We start from the raw sequence: 25,822 nt of genomic DNA, 5'->3' as shown, positions 1-25,822 counted from the left end.
TGTCGGGAGTTGGGAGCATTCTGGATTTTGTTCTGGTAAAAGGATACCTTACACACACACACACACACACACACACACACACACATAACCACACAGACATATACATACACACACACATACATATACACATACATATACACATACACACACACACATAGCCACACAGACATATACATACACGCACACACACACATAGACATACACATTGGCTTGTTCACCTGCATGCTTGCTCTGTAGTTTTTGGGGTTAGTTAGTCACTGTAGTTTAGCTCAGACTGTGATTGGATCTCGAGATTTGGGTCGATTGCTGCTCCTGTTTTGGTCGGCTCCGTGTCGGTTTCGTGTTTCGTTTGTGGTTTTTGTTGCAGATATCCAGTGCTCGACGTGTGCTTCCGTGTGCTCTTGCTTCCTGGTTTAGCAGTGGATCTCACCCCCCTCCCCCCCCCCCCCCCCAAAAAAACAAACAAACTAAAAAAAAAAAAAACTGGGTTGGTATGTGTACATATATATATATATATATATATGTATGTATGTGTATGCTCATGTATGCGTATATATATATATGTATATATATTAAAATATAGTAACAATGCACATATATATGCCTTAGGTTTTTACCAGCATGGTATCAACCATTAATATGTGTGCAGACAAGGTAAAAAAAAGTAAAAAAAAAAAAAAGGAAGATAGTTTTTGTTGGTACTCAGACAGGTCAGTGCGCTCATTGGATTTGACCCACTTTCTTTCTTCTGCCCTAAGACCAGCTCTGTGTTCCCTCAGAACCTCTGTATTCCCTCAGAACCTCTGTGGTCCCTCAGAACCTCTGTATTCCCTCAGAACCTCTGTATGTGGCAGCCTAGTGGTTACAGAGGAGGGCTGGAGTCTGGAGGACCCAGGTTCAAGCCCCTGGATTGCAACTAAAGTCAACCACTTGGGCCCCTGAGCAAGGCCCTTAACCCTTACTGCTCCCCGGGCGCCGTGCCATTGCATGGCAGACCACTGCTACTAGTTCAACTAGAAAATGGGTTAAATGCAGAGAAAGAATTTCCCCATTGTGGGAGTAATAAGGGAAGCTTTCTTTTTCTTCTTTTTCCATCTTTGGAGTCAGCTGAGTGACATGAGGAAGATGGAGAAGTTAACCAGGAAGTGGTCAGAGGTGCAGTGGTGTGACACACATCAGCTGTATTGCAGTTTCTGGTCAGCACCAGGTCCGCTCCGCGGTCCTTGAGCCGCTCCTCGGTCCTGGAGCCGGTCCTGGAGCCGCTCCTCGGTCCTGGAGCCGCTCCTCGGTCCTGGAGCCGCTCCTCGGTCCTGGAGCCGCTCCTCGGTCCTGGAGCCGCTCCTCGGCCCTGGAGCCGGTCCTCGGTTCTGGAGAAGACTACTTAGGGACTAGTTAGTAGTTTCTGAGGTGGAGGGGGGTGTTGGAGGCCGGTTATTCTGCTAGAGGACTAGTTAGGGACTAGTTAGTAGTTTCTGAGGTGGAGGGGGGTGTTGGAGGCCGGTTATTCTGCTAGAGGACTAGTTAGGGACTAGTTAGTAGTTTATGACGTGGAGGGGGTGTTGGAGGCCGGTTATTCTGCTAGAGGACTAGTTAGGGACTAGTTAGTAGTCGTGTCAATCCTCCAATAGTGTAGAAATAGCGGTAGTGCAGTCGCCACACAGATCTGATCTCAGCTGATGGATGGAAACATTTATAGTGAGTTCAACATCATCATCCACTTCTCTGTGTTATTGAGCTGCAGTTGAATACAAGCTCATATGGAAACTAGCTGAACCAGGATGTTCTACAATCATGCATGATCAGGACATAACTGGGTTTATGTTTGGTCTGGAGCTGAACTGGTCTTGGTCTTGTTCTTGGTCCTGGTACTCTTTGGTCTTGGTCTTGACTTGGTCTTGGTCGTGAGCTGAACTAGTCTTGGACTTGGTCTTCGGCTGTCTTGTTCTTGGTACTCTCTGGTCTTGGTCTTGAGCTAAACTAGTCTTGGTTTTAGTCTTGACTTGGTTTTGAGCTGAACTAGTCTTGGTCTTGATACTCTCTGGTCCTGGTCCTGGTCTTGTTCTTAGGCGGTCTGGACGAGTCCTGGTCCTGGTCTTGTTCTTAGGGGGTCTGGACTAGTCCTGGTCCTGGTTTTGTTCTTAGGGGGTCTGGACTAGTCCTGGTCCTGGTCTTGTTCTTAGGGGGTCTGGATTTCCAGGTCTAGTGTTCACGTGAGCGTTAGCACGTCTCCGTTGCGTAACACGGCGACTCCGTAGCGGATTATATAAGCTGAGGCTCGTGGGACGGCGGCGCCGGAGGTCGGGCGACCGCAGCTGTCCCGCTCTAATTATGCTAATGTGCCCTGATGTAACGCCGCCGTTTGTTGGATTAGCACTCCCGTGTTCAACGCTGCAACATTTTCCCATCATGCCCCACTGCTCTGCTGCTGTCATCACCCCCCCGTCTGGAGGAGAGAGCAGCTCCAGCAGGCTCTGATTCAATTAGACGAGTCGTAACGAGATCAAAAAACCATCCGCCAGCACGTGTGTGTGTGTGTGTGTGTGTGTGTGTGTGTGTGTGTGTGTGTGTGTGTGTGTGTGTGTGTGTGTGTGTGTGTGTGTGTGTGTGTGTGTGTGTCCTGCTGGTGTGGTGACCTCTGCGTCAGCTTTGATTACAGATGCTGCCGTTGATGCCGCAGAAACCAACGGAAGAGTATCAGGACCAGGCAGGAGAAAAATAAAAATGATATTTTAGAGGAGGAAGATTTTTTTCTCATTATGCACTTCAAGAAAAAAATCGAAATGTCGAGAAAAAAGTCGAAATTTATTATCAATAATAAAAAGCATCAGATTATCTGGACAGAGAAGAAGAACGCTCACTAAAAACTTTATTAATAAAGTGCTTTAACGTGCCATAGGGCAACCGGAGACCTGCAGCGGATTAAAACTGCTCTTGTGATGCCACCGTTTGTGGGAGTAAAACTTCTAACTTTGACTGTTTAGCGTTTCTGTACCCTTTCTTACTTGACCGCGCTGCTGTGTATGTTGAAACAGACTTTTGCAGTTAAAATAAAAGTCATAAATCCATTATTGTTCAGAGGGCCTTCGTGTGTCCGCTTTTATTTATTTATTTTTTCTGGGAGATTCATGAGGTTAGAGAGCCAGGAGCTGTTATGGAGTTATGAAGCTATGTAGCTATGGATCTATGAAGTTATGGAGCTATGGAGCTATGAAGATATGGACATATGGAGCTATGAAGCTATAGAGCTATGGAGCTATGGAGTTATGGAGTTATGGAGCTATGAAGTTATGGAGCTATGGAGATATGGAGCTATGAAGTTATGGAGCTATGGAGCTATGAAGTTATAGAGTTATATAGCAATGGAGCTATGAAGCTATGGAGTTGTGGAGTTATGTAGCTATGGATCTATGGTGTTATATAGCTATGGAGCTATGGAGTTATATAGCTATGGAGTTATGGAGCCATGACGTTATGGAGTTATGGAGCTATGGAGTTATATAGCTATGGAGCTATGGAGATATGGAGCTATGGAGTTATATAGCTATGGAGCTATGGAGATATGGAGCTATGGAGTTATATAGCTATGGAGTTATGGAGCTATGGAGATATGGAGCTATAGAGTTATGGACCTATGGACCTATGGAGTTATGGAGCTATGAAGCTATGGCGTTATGGAGCTATGGGGATATGGAGCTATGGAGCCATGAAGTTATGGAGATATGGAGCTATGGAGTTATGAAAATATGGAGCTATGGAGTTATATAGCTATTGAATTATGGGGTTATGGAGCTATGGAGTTATGGAGCTATGGAGTTATATAGCTATGGAGCTATGGAACTATGGAGCTATGGAGCTATGAAGCTATGGAGCTATGAAGTTATGGAGTTATGAAGCTATGAAGTTATGGAGTTATGTAGCTATGGAGCTATGAAATTATGGAGTTATATAGCTATGGAGCTATGAAGTTATGGAGTTATGTAGCTATGGAGCTATGGAGTTATATAGCTATGGAGCTATGGAGTTATATAGCTATGGAGTTATGGAGGCATGAAGTTATGGAGTTATGGAGCTATGGAGTTATGGAGCTATGGATTTCTATAGCTATGGAGCTATGGAGCTATGGAGTTATGGAGCTATGAAGCAATGGAGCTTTTGAGTTATATAGCTATGGAGCTATGGAGTTATGGAGCTATGGAGTTATGGAGCTATGGGGCTATGAATATAAGGAGCTATGAAGCTATGGCGTTATGGAGCTATGGAGCTATGGAGTTATATAGCTATGGAGTTATGGAGCCATGAAGTTATGGAGTTATGGAGCCATGAAGTTATGGAGTTATGGAGCTATGGAGTTATGAAGCTATGGAGCTCTGGAGTTATATAGCTATGGAGCTATGGAGTTATATATCTATGGAGTTATTGAGCTATGGAGTTATGGAGCTATGAAGCAATGGAGTTATATAGCTATGGAGTTATGGAGCTATGAAGTTATGGAGTTATGAAGCTATGAAGTTATGGAGTTATGTAGCTATGGAGCTATGACATTATGGAGTTATATAGCTATGGAGCTATGAAGTTATGGAGTTATGTAGCTATGGAGCTATGGAGTTATATAGCTATGGAGCTATGGAGTTATATAGCTATGGAGTTATGGAGGCATGAAGTTATGGAGCTATGGATTTTTATAGCTATGGAGCTATGGAGCTATGGAGTTATGGAGCTATGGGGCTATGAATATAAGGAGCTATGGGGATATGGAGCTATGGAGCTATGGAGTTATATAGCTATGGAGTTATGGAGCCATGAAGTTATAGAGTTATGGAGCCATGAAGTTATGGAGTTATGGAGCTATGGAGTTATAAAGCTATGGAGCTCTGGAGTTGGAGCTATGGAGTTATATAGCTATGGAGTTATATAGCTATGGACTTATTGAGCTATGGAGTTATGGAGCTATGAAGCAATGGAGCTATGGAGTTATATAGCTATGGAGTTATGGAGCTATGGAGTTATGGAGCTATGGAGATATGGAGCTATAGAGTTATGGACCTATGGAGCTATGGAGTTATGGAGCTATAGAGTTATGGACCTATGGAGTTATGGAGTTATGGAGCTATGGGGATATGGAGCTATGGAGCCATGAAGTTATGGAGATATGGAGCTATGGAGTTATGAAAATATGGAGCTATGGAGTTATATAGCTATTGAATTATGGGGTTATGGAGCTATGGAGTTATGGAGCTATGGAGTTATATAGCTATGGAGCTATGGAACTATGGAGCTATGGAGCTATGGAGCTATGAAGTTATGGAGTTATGAAGCTATGAAGTTATGGAGTTATGTAGCTATGGAGCTATGAAATTATGGAGTTATATAGCTATGGAGCTATGAAGTTATGGATTTATGGAGTTATGGAGCTATGGAGTTATATAGCTATGGAGTTATGGAGCCATGAAGTTATGGACTTATGGAGCTATGGAGTTAAGAAGCTATGGATTTCTATAGCTATGGAGCTATGAAGTTATGGAGTTATGTAGCTATGGAGCTATGGAGTTATATATCTATGGATTTCTATAGCTATGGAGCTATGGAGCTATGGAGTTATGGAGCTATGAAGCAATGGAGCTTTTGAGTTATATAGCCATGGACTTATGGAGCTATGGAGTTATGGAGCTATGGAGTTATGGAGCTATGGGGTTATGAATGTAAGGAGCTATGAAGCTATGGCGTTATGGATCTATGGGGATATGGAGCTATGGAGTTATATAGCTATGGAGTTATGGAGCCATGAAGTTATGGAGTTATGGAGCCATGAAGTTATGGAGTTATGGAGCTATGGAGTTATGAAGCTATGGAGCTCTGGAGTTATATAGCTATGGAGCTATGGAGTTATATAGCTATGGAGTTATTGAGCTATGGAGTTATGGAGCTATGAAGCAATGGAGCTATGGAGTTATATAGCTATGGAGCTATGGAGATATGGAGCTATAGAGTTATGGACCTATGGAGCTATGGAGCTATGGAGTTATGGAGCTATGGAGCTATGGGGCTATGAATATAAGGAGCTATGAAGCTATGGCGTTATGTAGCTATGGGGATATGGAGCTATGGAGCCATGACGTTATGGAGATATGGAGCTATGCAGTTATGAAAATATGGAGCTATGGAGTTATATAGCTATTGAATTATGGGGTTATGGAGCTATGGAGTTATGGAGCTATGGAGTTATATAGCTATGGAGCTATGGCACTATGGAGTTATGGAGCTATGGAGCTATGAAGCTATGGAGCTATGAAGTTATGGAGTTATGACGCTATGAAGTTATGAAGTTATGGAGTTATGTAGCTATGGAGCTATGAAATTATGGACTTATATATCTATGGAGCTATGAAGTTATGGAGTTATGGAGTTATGGAGCTATGGAGCTATGGAGTTATATAGCTATGGAGTTATGGAGTTATGGAGCTATGGAGTTATGGAGTTATGGAGCTATGGAGCTATGGAGTTATATAGCTATGGAGTTATGGAGCCATGGAGTTATGGAGCTATGGAGTTATGAAGCTATGGAGCTCTGGAGTTATATAGCTATGGAGCTATGGAGTTATGGAGTTATGGAGGCATGAAGTTATGGAGTTATGGAGCTATGAAGTTATGGAGCTATGGATTTATATAGCTATGGAGCTATGGAGGTATGGAGCTATGAAGCAATGGAGCTATTGAGTTATATAGCTATGGAGCTATGGAGTTATGGAGCTACGGAGTTATGGAGCTATGGAGTTACAGAGCTATGGAGCTTCGGAGTTATATAGCTATGTAGCTATGAAGCTATGGAGATATGGAGTTATGGAGCTATGAAGCAATGGAGCTAATGAGTTATGGAGTTATGGACCTACAGAGTTATATAACATTGGAGCTATAGAGTTATGGGTTATGGAGCTATGGAGTTAAGGGGTTATGGAGCTATGGAGCTATGGAGTTATATCGCTATGGAGCTATGGAGTTATGGAACTATTGAGTTATGGAGCTATGGAGCTATGGAGTTATATAGTTATAGAGTTATGGAGCTATGGAGCTATGGTGCTATGGAGCTATGAAGCAATCGAGCTATGGAGTTATATAGCTATGGGGTTATGGAGCTATGGAGTTATATAGCTATGGAGTTATCGAGCCTTGAAGTTATGGGGTTATTGTGCTATGGAGTTATATAGCTATGGAGCTATGGAACTATGGAGTTATAGCTATGGAGTTATGGAGCTATGAAGCAATGTGTCACGGCTCAGACAGGACAGAGAACCCAAATGCACAACACCAGGCAGGATCAGAGTCCAAGAGGCTTTAATCTTTGTCAAAAGGCAGGCAGGGGTCAAACCGGGTAGTCAGGTAGATCAGGCAAACAAAACCAAAAACAGACAGGCAAAAATCCATAAACCAAGAATCATGCAGGGTTACAGGCAGGCAGGCAGGAACAGGACAGAAATCAGGAAGGCTGGAAAGCGAGGCAAAAGCACACGACAATCTGGCAAACTAGAAGGTGGAAATGGGCCGGTATATGAGGGGAACTGCTGATGAGGGAAACCAGGTGTGGAGCTGGGCTGGGGAAGCACAGGTGAAGGGAATGAGTGGATCTCTGGCTGATTAGGGTGGCAGGATCTGGAAAAACAGGGGAATGAGTTAAACAGTAAAAAAAACCTATCCTACACTGTGAAACTGTGACACAATGGAGCTATGGAGTTATATAGCTATGGAGCTATGGAGTTATGAAGTTATGGAGCTATGGAGCCATGAGGCTATGGCGTTATGGGGCTATGGAGATATGGAGCTATGGAGTTATGGACCTATGGAATTATGGAGCTTTGGATTTATGGAGTTATGGACCTACGGAGTTATATAGCATTGGAGCTATGGAGTTATATAGCTATGGAGTTATGAGGTTATGGAGCTATGGAGTTATGGGGTTATGGAGCTATGGGGTTATGGAGCTATGGAGCTATGGAGTTATATAGCTATAGAGTTATGGAGCTATGGTGCTATGGAGCTATGAAGCAATCGAGCTATGGAGTTATATAGCATTGGAGCTATGGAGTTATATAGCTATGGAGTTATGGAGTTATGGAACAATGGAACTATGGAGTTATGGAGCTATGGAGCTATGAAGCTATGGAGCTATGGAGTTATATAGCATTAGAGTTATGGAGCTATGGTGCTATGGAGCTATGAAGCAATCGAGCTATGGAGTTATATAGCTATGGGGTTATGGAGCTATGGAGTTATATAACTATGGGGTTATGGAGCTATGGAGTAATATAGCTATGGAGTTATGGACCCATGAAGTTATGGGATTATGGAGCTATGGAGTTATATAGCTATGAAGCAATGGAGCTATGGAGTTATATAACTATGGAGTTATATAGCTATGGAGTTATGGAGTTATGAAGCAATGGACCTATGGAGCTATGGAGCTATGAATATAAGGAGCTGTGGAGCTATGAAGCTATGGCGTTATGGAACTATAGAGATATGGAGCTATGGAGCCATGAAGTTATGGAGCTATGGAGTTATGAAGCTATGGAGCTATGGAGTTATTTAGCTATGGAGCTATGGAATTATATAGCTATGGAGTTATGCAGTTACGGAACTATGGAGTTATGGAGCTATTGAGCTATGGAGCTATGGAGTTATATAGTTATGGAGTTATGGCGCTATGGAGCTATGGTGCTAGGGAGCTATGAAGCAATCCAGCTATGGAGTTATGGAGCTATGAAGCTATGGAGTTATGGAGCTATGGAGCTGTGGTGCTATGGAGCTATGAAGCAATCGAGCTATGGAGTTATATATCTATGGGGTCATGGAGCTATGGAGTTATATAGCTATGGAGTTATGGAGCCATGAAGTTATGGGGTTTTGGAGCTATGGAGTTATATAGCTATGGAGCTATGGAGTTATATAGCTATGGAGTTATGGAGCTATGAAGCAACGGAACTATGGAGTTATGGAGCTATGAAGCTATGGAGTTATGGAGCTATGGAGCTATGGTGCTATGGAGCTATGAAGCAATGGAGCTATGGAGTTATATATCTATGGGGTCATGGAGCTATGGAGTTATATAGCTATGAGTTTATGGAGCTATGGAGTTATATAGCTATGGAGTTATGGAGCTATGAAGCAACATAACTATGGAGTTATGGAGCTATGAAGCTATGGAGTTATGGAGCTATGGAGCTATGGTGCTATGGAGCTATGAAGCAATGGAGCTATGGAGTTATATATCTATGGGGTCATGGAGCTATGGAGTTATATAGCTATGAGTTTATGGAGCTATGGAGTTATATAGCTATGGAGTTATGGAGCCATGAAGTTATGGGGTTTTGGAGCTATGGAGTTATATAGCTATGGAGTTATATAGCTATGGAGTTATGGAGCTATGGAGTTATATAGCTATGGGGTTATGGAGCTATGGAGTTATATAGCTTTGGGGTTATGGAGCTATGGAGTTATATAGCTATGAAGCAACGGAACTATGGAGTTATGGAGCTATGAAGCTATGGAGCTATGGAACTATGGTGCTATGGAGCTATGAAGCAATCGAGCTATGGAGTTATATATCTATGGGGTCATGGAGCTATTGAGTTATATAGCTATGAGTTTATGGAGCTATGGAGTTATATAGCTATGGAGTTATGGAGCCATGAAGTTATGGGGTTATTGAGCTATGGAGATACATAGCTATGGAGCTATGGAGTTATATAGCTATGGAGTTATGGAGCTATGAAGTAATGGAGCTATGGGGTTATATAGCTATGGAGCTATGGAGTTATATAGCTATGGAGTTATGGACATATGGCAGTGCTTCTCAATCCTGGTCCTTGTGGGCCCCTGTCCTGCATGTTTTAGATGTTTCCCTGCACCAGCACACCTGATTCTAATTAAAGGTCCTCATTAGCTTGTCACCAAGGTCTAAACAGCTCTGTTGATTACACAGGTACTTTTATCACGGTGTGCTGAAGCAGGGTCGCATCTAAAACATGCAGGACAGGGGCCCACGAGGACCAGGATTGAGAAACACTGACCTATGGAGTTATGGAGCTTTGGAGTTATGGAGTTATGGACCTATGGAGCTATGGAGCTATTTAATATAAGGAGCTGTGGAGATATGAAGCTATGGCGTTATGAAACTATGGAGATATGGAGCTATGGAGCCATGAAGTTATGGAGTTATGGCGCTATGGAGTTATATAGCTATGGAGCTATGGAGTTATATAGCTATGGAGTTATGGGGTTATGGAGCTATGGAGTTATGGGGCTATCATGCTATGGAGTTATATAGCTATGGAGTTATGGAACTATGGAGCTATGGAGTTATATAGCTATGGAGTTATATAGCTATGGAGCTATGGAGTTATGGAACTATGGAGTTATGGAGCTATGGTACTATGGAGCTATGAAGCAATCGAACTATGGAGTTATATAGCTATGGGGGTATGGAGCTATGGAGTTATGGAGTTATATAGCTATTGAGCTATGGAGTTATGGAGCTATGGAGTTATATAGCTATGGGGTTATGGAGTTATGGAGTTATGGAGCTACGGTGCTTTGGAGTTATATAGCTATGGCGCTATGAAGCTATGGAGTTATGGAGCTATGGAGTTATGGAGCTATGGAGCTATGGAGTTATGGAGCTATGGAGCTATGGAGTTATATAGCTATGGAGTTATATAGCTATGGGGTTATGGAGCTATGGAGTTATGGAGTTATGGAGCTACGGTGCTTTGGAGTTATATAGCTATGGCGCTATGAAGCTATGTAGTTATGGAGCTATGGAGCTATGAAGCAATGGAGCTATGGAGTTATGAAGTTATGGAGCTATGGAGCCATGAGGCTATGGCGTTATGGAGATATGGAGCTATGGAGCTATCAAGTTATGGACCTATGGAGTTATGGACCTATGAAGTTATGGAGCTATGGAGTTATACAGTACCCTATACAGTACGACAGTACCCTATCTTTTCATTCTCATATCAACAACATTACCCGGTCCGCTTATTTCCACCTGCGCAACATCAACCGCCTCCGCCCCTCCCTCACCCCGCACACCACTTCTAATCTTGTGCATAGCCTCGTCACTTCTCGCCTTGATTACTGTAACTCTCTCCTCCGGTGTCATTCACAAATTCCTTCACAAACTACAGTTAGTCCAGAATTCAGCTGCCCGCATCATCTCAAGGACCCCATCCATCAACCACATCACCCCCGTCCTACAACAGCTCCACTGGCTTCCAATAAAACACAGAATCGACTTCAAAATCCTCCTCCTAACATTCAAGTCAATCCACAACCTTGCCCCTCCCTACCTGTCGGACCTCCTCCACGTCGCCACGCCCTCACGCACCCTCAGGTCCTCCTCCTCCATCCACCTGACTGTTCCACCTGCCCGTCTTGCCACCATGGGGAGCAGAGCATTCAGCCGCTCTGCTCCCCGTCTCTGGAACAGCCTACCACCGGATCTCAGGAACACCACCTCACTCCCTCACTTCAAAACCAAACTGAAAACCCACCTGTTCAGAACTGCCTTCTCCCTCTGACCCCTCTTGCACTGTGTCGTTGTTGTGGTTTTTATTCTGAGTATTTGTTTACCCCCTAGCTTTTATTATTGTATTACACTGTTTTTAACTATTGTACGGCGACCTTGAGTGTTCAGAAAGGCGCCTTGAAATAAAATGTATTATTATTATTATTATTAGTTATGGAGCTATGGACCTATGAATATAAGGAGCTGTGGAGCTATGACGCTTTGGCGTTATGGAGCTATGGAGCTATGGAGCCATGAAATTATGGAGTTTTGGAGCTATGGAGTTATGAAGCTATGGAGCTATGGACTTATATAGCTATGGAGCTATGGAGTTATGAAGCAATCGAGCTATGGAGTTATATAGCTATGAGGTTATGGACCTATGAAGCAATGGAGCTATGGATTTATATAGCTATGGAGCTATGGAGTTATATAGCTATGGAGTTATGGAGCTATGAAGCAATGGAGTTATGGAGATATATAGCTATGGAGTTATGGAGCTATGGAGTTATATAGCTATGGAGTTATGGAGCTATGGAGTTATATAACTATGGAGTTATAGAGCTATGGAGTTATGGAGCTATGCAGTTATGGAACTATGGAGTTATATAGCTATGGAGCTATTGAGTTATGGAGTTATGGAGATATGGAGCTGTATAGCTATGGAGCTTTGAAGCAATGGAGCTATGGAGTTATATAGTTGTGGAGTTATGGAACTATGGAGTTATATCGCTATTGAGTTATGGAGCTATGGAGTTATATAACTATGGAGTTATGGAGCTATGCAGTTATGGAGCTATAGAGTTATATAGCTATGGAGCTATTGGGTTATGGAGTTATGGAGCTATGGAGCTATTGGGTTATGGAGCTATGGAGCTATGGAGTTATATAGCTATGGCGCTATGAATCAATGGAGCTACGGAGTTATGGAGCCATGAAGTTATGGAGCTATGGAGTTATGAAGCTATGGAGCTTTGGAGTTATATAGCTATGGAGCTATGGAGTTATATAGCTATGGAGTTATATAGCTATGGAGTTACAGAGCTATGGAGTTATATAGCTATGGGTCTATGAAGCTATGGACCTATGGAGTTATGGAGCTATGAAGCAATGGAGCTATGGAGTTATGGAGCTATGGAGTTATGGAGTTATGCAGCTATGGAGCTATGGAGTTATATAGCTATGGAGCTATGAAGCTAAGGAGTTATGAAGCTATGGAGCTATGGAGTTATGGAACCATGAAGTTATGGAGCTATGGAGATATGGAGCTATGGAACTATGAAGTTATGGAGCTATGGAGTTATGGAGCTAGGAAGCAATGGAGCTATGGAGTTATATAGCTATGGAGTTATGGAGCTATGGAGTTATGGAGCTATGAAGTGATGGAGTTATGGAGCTATGAAGCAATGGAGCTATGGAGTTATATAGCTATGGAGTTATATAGCTATGGAGCTATGGAGTTATGGAGCTATGAAGCAATGGAGCTTTGGAGTTATGGAGTTATGGAGCTATGGAGTTATGGGGCTATGGAGTTATGCAGCTATGGAATTATGGAGTTATATAGCTATGGAGCTATGGAGTTATGGAGCTATGAAGCAATGGAGCTTTGGAGTTATGGGGCTATGGAGTTATGGATTTATGCAGCTATGGAATTATGGAGTTATATAGCTATGGAGCTATGGAGTTATGGAGCTATGAAGCAATGGAGCTATGAAGCTATGGCGCTATGGAGTTACGGAGCTATGAAGCAATGGAGCTATGGAGTTATGGAGTTATGGATTTATGAAGTTATGGAGCTATGGAGCCATGAAGCGATGGCGTTATGGAGCTATGGAGATATGGCGCTATGGAGTTATGGACCTATGGAGTTATGCAGCTATGGAGTTGTGGAGCTATGGAGCTATGAATATAAGGAGCTGTGGGGCTATGACGCTATGGCGTTATGGAGATATGGAGCTTTGGAATTATAAAGCTATGGAGCTATGAATATATGGAGCTATGGAGCTATGAAGCTATGCAATTATGGAGCTATGAAGATCTGGAGCTATGGAGCCCCTGATGTTGGCCGAGCTTTCCCGTCAGACCTTTTTCAAGGTCCCCCAGGTCTCGGTTCTCTGCTTGTTCATGTTTCCTCGTTCTTTCTTATATTCGGTGTTCAGATATAAGAAACTGTTTACAACTTTTCTTAAAACCTGTTTTTTTGTGTTCATCGACTTGCTGGTTTTGGCCCCGCCCTCATAATAAACCTTGGACAGGTTGTGAACTGGCCGAAGGGTGACTTCCATCCGTCCAGTTTGGGGGTCAGAATCCGAGCTTCTCCAGCTCTTCGCTGAGGACGCAGAAGCATTTCCAGGCCAGCCGAGTTGTATAATCTCTCCACCGTGTCCTGCCTTTGAAGGCTCCTGATTGGACAGAACATCCCCAGGGAGGCGTTCAGATATCCTGACTAGGGCTGAAACGATTCCTTGAATAATTCGAGTAATTTGATTACAAAAAATTATGGAGGAATTTTCTCTGCCTCGAGGAATCGTTTAATATTTTCAGCTCAAAGCAGGTATTTCGCCCCGACTACGTTTAATGCGGCGATGGAGCTATGGCACTGACGCCACGCGCGTAAAGGAAGAAGAAAGAGGCGGCGGATATGTTTGGTTTTAACTCAAAGAAAAGGCAGAAAATGTCAAAAGTGTGGGAGCATTTCAAGCTGGACACCAAGGCGAACACTGTTGCATGTCTTCACTGTAAGTCAGCGCCAGCATAGCCAGCGCTAGCATACCACAACAGTACGTCCTCAATGCGTCAGCATCTCCACCCAACACCCTGTTTACTCCGTGAACGGAGGACCGTCACCCCAGACAAGGTAAAATTAAGTTAAAGGAGCATGAGGCAGGATTGAGGCAGGATTTATGAAAAAAATGCGTATACGTTTTAAGTTTTCTAGTAATAATGTCAGATGAAGCGTTCCAAACCAAAAAGAATGAGCCTTCTAGCGTATCTCTCCGTTGCCTTGAACAGGCTGTGTTCTGCAAAATAAAGTGCAATTCTGGGCCCAAATTTCCCGCGCTGTCCTGCGGATGTGACGTCACATGACGCTGCATGCGCGTTCTCCCGTGCCGGCTTTGCTGTTGGCTGCAGTAACCCCGACGGTCGTCGTGGCGCTAATGAGTCTCATTTCTTATTCTTGCCTCAAGCTCCTTTAACGTAGCACTAATTAATGAAATTAACGTTACAGTACCTTGCTAACATAATGTTAGCCCTGTGGAGGGCTAGGTTTCTATCAAGACTACTGTTGGACTCCTCCCCCCAACAATGTGGCCACTCACCGTGTATGAAGTCCCAATAACAACTGTGGAGAAGATGGAGCGAACCATCACTTCATATGCAAAAAAGTGGCTTGGCATCCCACGATGTCTAAGTAACATCGGCCTCTACGGCGAAGGGATCCTGAAGCTACCTCTCACTAGTCTAACTGAGGAATATAAGTGTTCTAAAGTAAGACTCCAGATAACACTGAGGGACTCCAGAGATAAGACCATCAGTACTGCTGCACCGCCCCTAGCAACTGGACGGAAGTGGACACCATCCGATGAGGTGCAGCAAGCTACATCAGCCCTGAGGCACAAAGACATTGTGGGACAAGTCCAGCCCTGGAGAGCATGCGGAGTGTGACCAACGCCTTGCCACCAAGAGCAACCAATCCCCCGAAGACAACAAGGTTATGGATAAGCTCTGAATGCAGGCATTGTGATGTAAAATTGTCAAATTGGTTTGATTCACCGTACGAATTGTTACAGATTAGTTTTGCAATACTGTATTTGACCCGGTCTTTGTACGTTTTGACCGTATAGAAACATAATTTTTGCCATTGTAAGAATGAGATGTACCTGCTGTACTCTACTGCCCTTACTTTTTAACAACTTGTGCTTTTTATTATTTTACCTCTTTTCTTACCATTTTATTTCATTTTATTTGTTATTTACTGTTTAATTGTGTCTTGCCGCTTTAAATGTTGATGTAAAGCACTTTGAATTACTTTGTGTTGAATTGTGGAATACAAATAAACTTGCCTTGCCTTAAATAAAAGAGAACTAATTAGTGATTTGTTGCAGCCGTGATATTAGTACCTGCTGCTGCTCGTCCTTGAACCACTGCCACACATCCCAAGTCATATAATCTCTCCAGTGTCTGCCTTAATGGTGTCAGCTCTCATTTGGACGTTCCCAAAAACACCTCCCATGGGAGGCCTTGGAGTCTCCTTAATGCCCCACTGGGAGGGTTCAATACCCATAGTTCATGACTACAAATGACAGCAGAAATATTGAACAATAAAGAGTCTTGCCTTTTGTCTCCACTCTTTCTTGACCGGATCAGGCTGGATCGGAGTCCTCTTTAGCTCCACGTTTCCATGTAGCAAAAACGTTTGGAACACTAATGACTGTCCAGGATGGATGGATGGATGGATGGATGGATGGATGGTTGGGTGGGTGGATGGATGGATGGATGGATGGATGGATGGATGGATGGATGGTTGGGTGGGTGGATGGATGGATGGATGGATGGATGGATGGATGGATGGATGGATGGATGGATGGATGGATGGATGGATGGATGGACGGAGGGAAGGATGGACAGAGGGATGGATGGATGGAGGCATGGATGGATGGCTAGACGGACGGACAGACGGACGGAGGGAGGGATGGATGGATGGATGGATGAGGGATGGATTGATGGATGGATTGAATAGTTATATTTTCATAACTTTAATGGGATTGATTTCCACTCCTTCCAAAGACAGTGAAGCCCACATCCATCTTGATGCTGGGTGGGAGAGTTAATGGTAATAAACATTTCAGTCTTCCAGTTTTTGTCCGTCTGCTCTTGGTTCAGATTTCAACTGCGTACAGAATACGATGGTATCGTCTGGTTTCATCTGTAAACATGACACCAGTTGGCTCCAGGATCGTTAGATATCTTACGTTTCCACGTGTCATGTTGTAGTAATGGTTCCCAGCGGGTCCTAGTGCTTTGGCACCTCTAAAGACGTCCTTGTGTTCCCAGACGGACGGGTCTGTTAGTAACGTCCCTGTTCTGTTAGTAACGGCCCTGTTCTGTTGAGTAACGGCCCTGTTCTGTTAGTAACGGCCCTGTTCTGTTGAGTAACGGCCCTGTTCTGTTAGTAACGGCCCTGTTCTGTTGAGTAACGGCCCTGTTCTGTTAGTAACGGCCCTGTTCTGTTGAGTGACGGCCCTGTTCTGTTGCTGCAGGTGAACCAGGAGAACGTGGTGAAGGTCGGACACAGACAGGTGGTAAACATGATCCGGACAGGAGGGAACCGGCTCCTCATCAAGGTGGTGACGGTGAGCCGGAACCTGGACCCCGAAGACACGGCACGGAAAAAAGGTAGGACCCAGTGGGACGCTACGGGATGGGAATCTGAATGGTAGCAGATCTGACGGGTGTAACACGGCTGAGAGACGTTCTAGTTCAGGGGTGGCCAACCAATCAGAGGCTAAGAGCCACAATTGGTTCCTGTGTTCCTGCAAAGAGCCACATCGTCCACATGCACACATCAACTACCCATGATCCCTCACTCCCTGCTCTCTCTGAGACATAAAAATACCATTATAAAACGGAAAGGTGAAATCCTTCAATCTGATTGGTTGTTAACTGTGGTATATTGAGCATATACCACAGCTTCTATTCTAAAGCCTTATCACAGCATATCATTCCACGTCAGGGAAGAAACAATGTATCCATGACAACAACCAACATATTTTTTGACGGTTAATTTGGCATGTTGACGGTAAACTTTGATCTCCGGGGAGGAGCTAACGATGGATGAAGGGATTGAGGAGTTCCTGTCTCCGAAAAAAAAGACGACATGCAGAACTAACGTCAGGAGAGATGGGACAATTTTTTTCCACAGTGGGGCTATTTTTACTGGAAAATTGGTATTTCTGATTAATTAAAAACGACATAAAATAGATTGTGTATTCCTCTTTCATGTTTACATTATTGGTAACCGTTTTATAAAAGCAATACATCACTTGGCGTCGTGCCGGAGACGCCCTTCAGGTGTGATATAATGAGCGTATACCACGGCCTGTCGCGATGACTTGCATTTCTTCCTGCCATTTTGAGAGGGGATTATTTGCGTCACAAACACAAAATTCAACACGAGCACTAGCGCCCATATAGTTCAACAGGTTGAGCAGGCGACTTATGTAAACCTTCCCCTGTACAGCGACGCGGGTTCGATTCCAGTCGCGGGATATTTTGCCCCCCACTTCCTACGTGTTTGTCTTTCACTGCACCATCAAATAAAGTCGCAAGAGACACCAGGAAAAGAGCTGCATGCGGCTCGTGAGCCGCGGGTTGGACACCCCTGTTGTAGAGGTTGTAGAGTTTGTAGAGATTCTAGAGGTTGTAGATGTTCTAGAGGTCCATGTGCGGAGCAGCTGTTCACCTGGCAGGAGGTTCCAGGGTGTGAGGATGTGTGTTTCTGCTGGATTCTTCCATCAGCTCAACCTCCAGAGCTGAAACTCCAGCGGCAGCAGCAGCGGAGCAGCTGACGGATGATGCGTTATGTAATAAAATCCCTCAGAGGCAGCGATGAACATTACTTACTCCGACTTCAGAGAGCAAACAACAAAAATAACACGGCCTTATTTCACTATTACACTCTTTCTTTAAAACTGAGCTTTTAAAGGCTGAAACCCAGCAGCTGTTCAGATCAGTCACCAGGGTTACTGTTAATCATGTCCAGACTGACGTTTATCGTATCCAGGAACAATCGTGGTTAATTGGTTTTATCCAGCCGTGCTGAAGATGCCATAATGGACAAAGTTAAATCTGAGCTTAAAGCAGGGACTCGTCCTAAATTTTCCTGTCCTTGTAACTCAGACCTGGCTTCTTGGGTTTCCTCCAGCACCAACTAGCCAGACACCAGACCAGCGTTGGGATTTTATGGGGTCTTTTCATCGACTAGACAGGCATTTAGTCATCTTGAAGGGTGTTTTTCATGACTACACAGGCATTCAGGGGTCTTCAAGAATGATTTTCAGGACTATACAAGCATTAAATGATCTATCGCTGTGTTTTTCAGGACTTTACAGGCATTCAGGGGTCTTTCCGGATGTCTTGTTAAGGTATATAAGGGCATTCTCTCGTCTTTCTGGATATTTTTTCAGGACTATACAAGCATTCAGTCATCTTACTGAAGGGCTACCGGTTAGGGCTAGGGTTAAGGTTAGGGTTAGTGGTTAGGGTTAGCGGTTAGGGCTAGGGTTAGGATTAGGGTTAGTGGTTAGTGGTTGGCGGTTAGCGATGCCGGTTCTGAATGTCCTCTCCAGGAGGGTTAGGGTTAGCGGTTTGGATTAGGGCTAAGGTTAGGGGTTAGTGGTTAGGGTTAGCGGTTAGCGGTTAGCGATGGCGATTCTTAACGTCCTCTCCAGTAGGGCTAGGGTTAGGGTTAGGGCTAGGGTTAGTGTTTAGGGCTAGCGGTTAGCGATGGCGTTTCTGAACGTCCTCTCCAGGAGGGTTAGGTTAGTGATTACGGCCCCCTGAGGGGAACCAATACGCTTCTGCCTCCTACGCTCGTTAGCGATTCCAGAGATTGCTGAAGGTAGTGTTGCACTCTCCATCGTACATCCTGTTTGAGATCCGTATGCACTAAAGTACTTTGTCAGTGGCGTATGGTGTGGTACCTCTGAGTTGGTTTCAGAGTTTTGTCATGAGATGTGCTGTATGATGTATCAAGGTAACTGGGTACCCCTTATGAGTGTAGTCGGATTAGCGGTTAGGGCTAGGGCTAGGGTTAGGGTTTGTGGTTAGGGCTAGCGGTTAGCAGTTAGCAATGGCGGTTCTGAACGTCCTCTCCAGGGGGGTTAGGGTTAGGGTTAGCCGTTAGTGGTTTGCGGTCAGGGCTTGGGCTAGGTTTAGGGTTAGGGTTGGGGTTAGCGGTTAGCGATGGCGGTTCTGGACGTCCAGGTCTTGTTCTTGAGTGATAGGAGGTTGGAGCAGGAGATCTGCAGGAGGATCAGAGGATCTACCGACCCCTCGGGCTGATGTGGACTCTGTTGTGGGGGGGGCTGAGACTGGGTCTGCTGGGGGGTCTGCGGTCTGTTGTGGGGGGGTAGGGTTAGGGTTAGGGTTAGCGTTAGGGTTGGGGTTAGGGGGGGGCTGAGACCGGGTCTGCTGGGGGGTCTGCGGTCCTACCGTCCCCTGTGGAACTCTGGGTAGTGGCCGAGGTGGAGGATACGAGCAGCTGAACCTGCATGAGGGCTGGAGTTGGGACGGAGAATGAAGTCAGGCAGCGAGCGACGATGAGGGCTGGAGTTTCCCTCAACGGTGATCTCATGAGAGAATTTAAAATTATATTTATGATCATGTTTTTAGCAGAAAGAGTTGTGTTTCGACTCATGGAGAGGCAGCCTCCGCCTCCACGTCGGAGAAACAACCCCATACTCGCGTTAGAGCAAACCTGTAGCATTTATTTTTGACTTCATCATAGATTGTGTCTGTTGTGGAAAAAAACATCAAACCTCTTTAACAGGTTCTTTCCAACCAGGTGAATAACTGGACTGAAACTGAGCGTCCAAGTGACCAAGAATCAGACTTGAGAGATGATCCAGATTTCAGTAGATTTAAATAAACAGTTGCATGTAAACAGGTCAGAACCTACATGAGGGTCTGGATGCAGGATGACGATGGAAGCAGCGAGCAGAAAAGCTGTTCCAAGGAGGTGGTTAAAACCTGAACCCCCCACTATAGATGAATGGATAGGAATATTTATATGAAATTTGCGGAATGGAAAAGTTGTTTATTTATTTATTAAGTTTATTTGTGTCAGGGACAATGTACAAAATTACATTTTGACGCTATGGAAATCTGCATCTGTGAAATCAAGGCTTTTCCAAATAAAAGATAGGAGTGTATAAAAAAAAGAAACAGAGGAAGCAGAAGGATTTTAACGCACAAAGGATGATTCATTCTTACGGGTCAAGTAGACAGAAACATCTTTAAGGTCAGTGTTAATCTATCAGTCTGGACACTTAATCGGGCCGAGGATAAATTTTGCTGCTCTGGCAGTTTGGGTTTAATCAAGTGGCCACGACTAAGTTTTTATGGAAGAGTATCAGGGCCAGGCAGGAGAAAACATATTTGAAAGGGGAAGATTTTTTTTTGTGCACTTTGTGCACAAAAGTTAGAAATTTCGAGATTAATGTTGAATACAATTGAAATTTCGACTTTTTTCTCAACATTTCAACTTTATTCACGAAATTTTGACTTTTTTCTCAACATTTCAACTTTATTCACGAAATTTTGACTTTTTTCTCAACATTTTGATTTTTTTCTCGAAATTGTACTTCAACTTTATTTCACGAACTTTTGACTTTTTTCTCAACATTTCGACTTTTTTCTCGAAGTGCATAATGAAAAAAGAATCTTCCTCCTCTAAAATATTATTTTTATTTTTCTCCTGCCTGGCCCTGATACTCTTGCGTAAAGTTTTCCATCACAGTGTCAGATACAAAGTCTTTGCTTGGTGTGATTGACAGCTCTCTTCCTCTGTGTTATTCCTCAGCTCCGCCCCCCCCAAAGCGAGCCCCCACCACGGCTCTGTCCATGCGCTCCAAGTCCATGACCTCCGAGCTGGAGGAACTGGGTAAGAACCTCTTCCTTCACGTTCCCAGTACCGGCATCAGGCCGCCGAGTCTAACAGCGTCTCCTCTGCTTCCTCCCTCTAACCCTTACCCTCCGGACCGTAGTGGATAAAGGTAAGAGCTCCGAACCACCACCTCCTGAATGCAACAACCGCCGGCTTGCAGCGGCTGAATGAGGCTTTGGCTCTTCCTCTTGCTTGTGTTTGACTTTAATGAAAGAAGAAAAGTGCTTCTCCTTCCCCCCTCATCTCCTTCCCTTTACTGGCCATCATGCATGAAGGACTCGAGCTCCCGGAACCCGCACCAGCGAGCCGCCGCCGCGAGGAGCGAGTTACCGGGCCAATGTGATGATAGTGTGGAAGCGTTTCTGTTCTGTTGTCTTCGGGGATCTTCCAGCCTCGCATTAGAGCTGCATCAGCCTAACAGTCTCAGACAAACTGGACAGGCAGCGATTCAGAGATCAGAGCGAGGGAGGGAACGAGGAAAGGAAGCGATACAAAAACAACATACTCCGATACCAAAACTACAAAAAACTACCAAAACAATGTATTCCAATACCAAAACTACCAAAACAACGTACTCCGATACCAAAACTACCAAAACTACCAAAACAACGTATTCCAATACCAAAACTACCAAAACAATGTATTCCGATACCAAAACTACCAAAATAACCAAAACAACGTACTCCGATACCAAAACTACTAAAACAACGTGTTCCAATACCAAAACTACCAAAATAACCAAAACAATGTACTCCGATACCAAAACTACCAAAACAACGTACTCCGACACCAAAACTACCAAAACAACGTATTCCGATACCAAAACTTCTAAAATAACCAAAACAATGTACTCCGATACCAAAACTACCAAAACAACGTACTCTGATACCAAAACTACCAAAATAACCAAAACAATGTACTCCGATACCAAAACTACTAAAATAACCAAAACAATGTACTCCGATAACAAACCTACCAAAACAACATACTCTGATACCAAAACAACGTATTCCGATGCCAAAACTACCAAAATGACCGAGTGAGTAAAGCGAGTTACTGGCCGATGTGATGATAGTGTGGAAGTGTTTCTGTTCTGTTGTCTTCAGGGATCTTCCAGCCTCACGTTAGAGCTGCATCAGCCTAACAGTCTCCGACAAACTGGACAGGCAGCGATTCAGAGGCGAGATCAGAGCGAGGGAGGGAACGAGGAAAGGAAGCGAGGACGGAGGACGCATGTGGGACACGTGTCTCAATAGTTTAGTTGGAGGAAGGCTGCCGTTAAAAACACTTTTCTCAAGTGAGTGTTGTATCAATAAAATAAGACCTAGAACATTTCTCTAAAAGTACACAAACACGTTCTAGAGCTGAAACTAGATCCACAGCAGCGGTGGATAAATGACAGCGTCACGTGACTTCAGGGTCTGGGCTACGATCTCAAGTGCTCTGCGATCTCAGGTGTTCTACGATTGCTCTACGATCTTAGGTGCTCTATGATCTCAGGTGTTCTACGATCTCAGGCGCTCTACGGTCTCAGGTGCTCTACGATTGCTCTACGATCTTAGGTGCTCTATGATCTCAGGTGCTCTATGATCTCAGGTGCTCTACGATCTCAGGTGCTCTACGATTGCTCTACGATCTCAGGTGCTCTACAATCTCAGGTGCGTTCACACCTGCAGACTTTCCGTTTGAAACAGCTCAGATTGTTTTCGCACCTGGTTTGATTTGTCTGGTGTGTAACCGAAACCGAATACCAAAAAAAACAAAACAACGTACCCCAAAAACAACGTACTCCGATACCAAAACTACCAAAACAACATACTCCGAACGTACTCCCATACCAAAACTACCAAAACAACTTGCTCCGATACAAAAACTCCCAAAATAACGTATTCCGATACCAAAACTACCAAAACAATGTATTCCGATACCAAAACTACCCAAATAAACAAAACAACGTACTCCAATACCAAAACTACCAAAACAACAACAACGTCCAATATTCCATGTTGAAGCAACACTTAAGTAAGAATAGTTGTAGTTCCTCTACCGACCACTAGGGTCAAGATCCTCCAGTTCCTCTATCTGGGTGGGTTCTACCGGATCGTTGACCCGGGTCGGTTCTCTCAGGTCTATGACCCGGTGGGTTCTACATCTATTGTTTGTGTTTGAAGACTCAGGATTGTCTCTCCTTCACTTCTTCAGCCACTCTGAGGAAAAAGAAAGGTGGTAAGTTGCTGCGGGCATCACTCCGTCTGACTCCGTCTGACTGCCGTCTGACTGCCGTCCTCCATGACCCCCCCATCACCCCCCCATCACCCCCCACATCGCCCCCTATGCCCCCCCCACCTGCCCACGGGCAACTAATATATGTGTGTGTGTATATAGGTATGTACATATAAATATATATAATAAATAAATAAATATATATATATATATATATATATATATATATATATATATATATATATATATATATATATATATATATATGTATATATGTGTGTGTATATAGGTATGTACATATAAATAAATACATTTATATATATATAAAATGTATATTTATTTATTTATTTATTTATTTATATACACTGCTCAAAACCATTAAAGGAACACTTTGAAAACACATCAGATTTCAATGGTGAAAAAAAATGTTGGATATCTATACTGATATGGACAGTTTAATGTCTTAGGAACAAAAGGATGCCACATCTTTTGATGGAAATAAAAGTTTTCAGCCTACAGAGGGCTCAGTATATAGAAACCCAAAAAATCAAAGTGAAAAAATGTTGTGGCAGGCTCGTCCATTTTGCCTAAACTCAATTTCTGCAACTCAAAATTATTTTCAATATCTTGTGTGGCCCCCACGTGCTTGTGTGCATGCTTGACAACATTGTGGCATGCTCCTAATGAGACGACGGATGGTGTCTTGTGGGATGTCCTCCCAGATCTGTCTAAGGGCATCAGTGAGCTCCAGTAAAGTCTGAGGAGCAACCTGGTGGCATCTGATGGACGAAACATTATGTCCCAGAGGTGTTCTCTCGGGTTTAGATCAGGTGATCGTGAGGGCTGTTCAATTGTGTCAATTCCTTCATCCTCCAGATACTGTCTGCATACTCTTGCCGCATGAGGCCGGGCATTGTCGTGGATCAGGAGGAACCTGCACCAGCGTAGGGTCTGGCCACGGGTGCAAGGATTTCATCCCGATACCTAATTGCAGTCAGACTGCCGTTCTCTAGCCTGTAGAGGTTTGTTCGTCCCTCCATGGAAATGCCTCCCCAGACCATCACTGACCCACCACCCAACCGGTCATGCTGAATGATGTTGCAGGCAGCATAGCGCTCTCCTTGGCTTCTCCAGACCCGTTCACGTCTATCACAGGTGCTCAGGGTAAACCTGCTCTCATCTGTGAGAAGCACAGGGCGCCAGTGGCGGACTTGCCAATTTTGGTGCTCCATGACAAATGCCAGTCGAGCTCCGCGGTGCTGAGCAGTGAGCACAGGGCACTACAGGACGTCGTGCCCTGAGGCCAGTGATGATTCCTCTAAGACTGCAAGGGAAGCTCAGCTTCCTCTAAAATCTCAAAAAAATAAGTGTTCAAATATGTACTGTTGTGTTTACATTTCTTTGACTATATATGCATTAGAACGTGATCACCTTTAGTTCAGAATCTTATCACAGGTCACAGACGCGACTTTCTTCTCATTCATTCCTGCAGCTTCACAGTAACAGCAGAAGCTCAGCGTCTATGGGAAGCTGGAGTGGGTCGTTCCACTGCAGCCATACAGACCGTCATTGGATAAATGCTGGGTTTTGTCCCGCCCATCTGAAGCTTCTCTGGAGGTCTATGGGGCAGTGGGCGTGGCCTCGACTGGCCTGAACGCTGCGCTTCTGCATGATGATTGGATGATCTGTCTGAGGCTGAATCCCTTTCTGATTGACAGCGAAATGAGCGAATCAGCGATCTTGAGATATAAACGCTGCTGGAGAAGTTTTGTAGCTTCATTCCGTCATTCCGAGTTGATCGGAGATCGGAAATCCTCGTAATGACTTTTGTCTTTGTTAAAACGATAAGCGACACACTCAGCAACTTGTTTCTGGTGTTTGGAGACTGGACTGGTGTTACTGGAGACTGTACTGGTGTTTGGAGACTGTACTGGTGTTATTGGAGACTGTACTGGTGTTATTAGAGACTGTACTGGTGTTATTGGAGACTGTACTGGTGTTATTGGAGACTGTACTGGTGTTATTGGAGACTGGACTGGTGTTACTTGAGACTGTACTGGTGTTATTGGAGACTGTACTGGTGTTATTGGAGACTGTACCGGTGTTTGCAGACTGTACTGGTGTTACTTGAGACTGTACTGGTGTTATTGAAGACTGTACTGGTGTTATTGGAGACTGTACTGGTGTTATTGGAGACTCTGACTTCTGTTGCTCTACAGTTATTGTCCCCAATTAGCAGCGGGTGCTGCTGTAGCCGCTCCACCGTTGCAAAGCATTCACAGCCGGAACGGAGGGTAGAATTCACATACAAATAAAGACACAATTTATGATGTAAGGCGAAAATTAGCTTCCCCTCCTTAAAAGACCAGCAG

The 25,822-nt window shown here is 44.1% G+C and overlaps 1 protein-coding gene across 1 annotated transcript in view; it reads left to right on the top strand.

The window, feature by feature from the left end:
* LOC133464567 (SH3 and multiple ankyrin repeat domains protein 2-like) overlaps nucleotides 1-25,822 on the top strand; it is a 273,606-nt gene that overhangs the window by 207,964 nt on the left and 39,820 nt on the right. The window contains 4 exon segments of the mRNA XM_061746624.1: nucleotides 16,822-16,957; nucleotides 21,144-21,224; nucleotides 21,328-21,336; nucleotides 23,430-23,453. Coding sequence (XP_061602608.1) covers nucleotides 16,822-16,957; nucleotides 21,144-21,224; nucleotides 21,328-21,336; nucleotides 23,430-23,453 — 250 coding nt within the window.

Source organism: Cololabis saira, chromosome 2 (assembly GCF_033807715.1).
Source record: "Cololabis saira isolate AMF1-May2022 chromosome 2, fColSai1.1, whole genome shotgun sequence".
In the NCBI taxonomy this organism is placed as follows: Eukaryota; Metazoa; Chordata; class Actinopteri; order Beloniformes; family Belonidae; genus Cololabis; species Cololabis saira.
The sequence above is the reverse complement of the archived record's forward strand: the minus strand, read 5'-3'. Positions and strand labels throughout refer to the sequence as shown.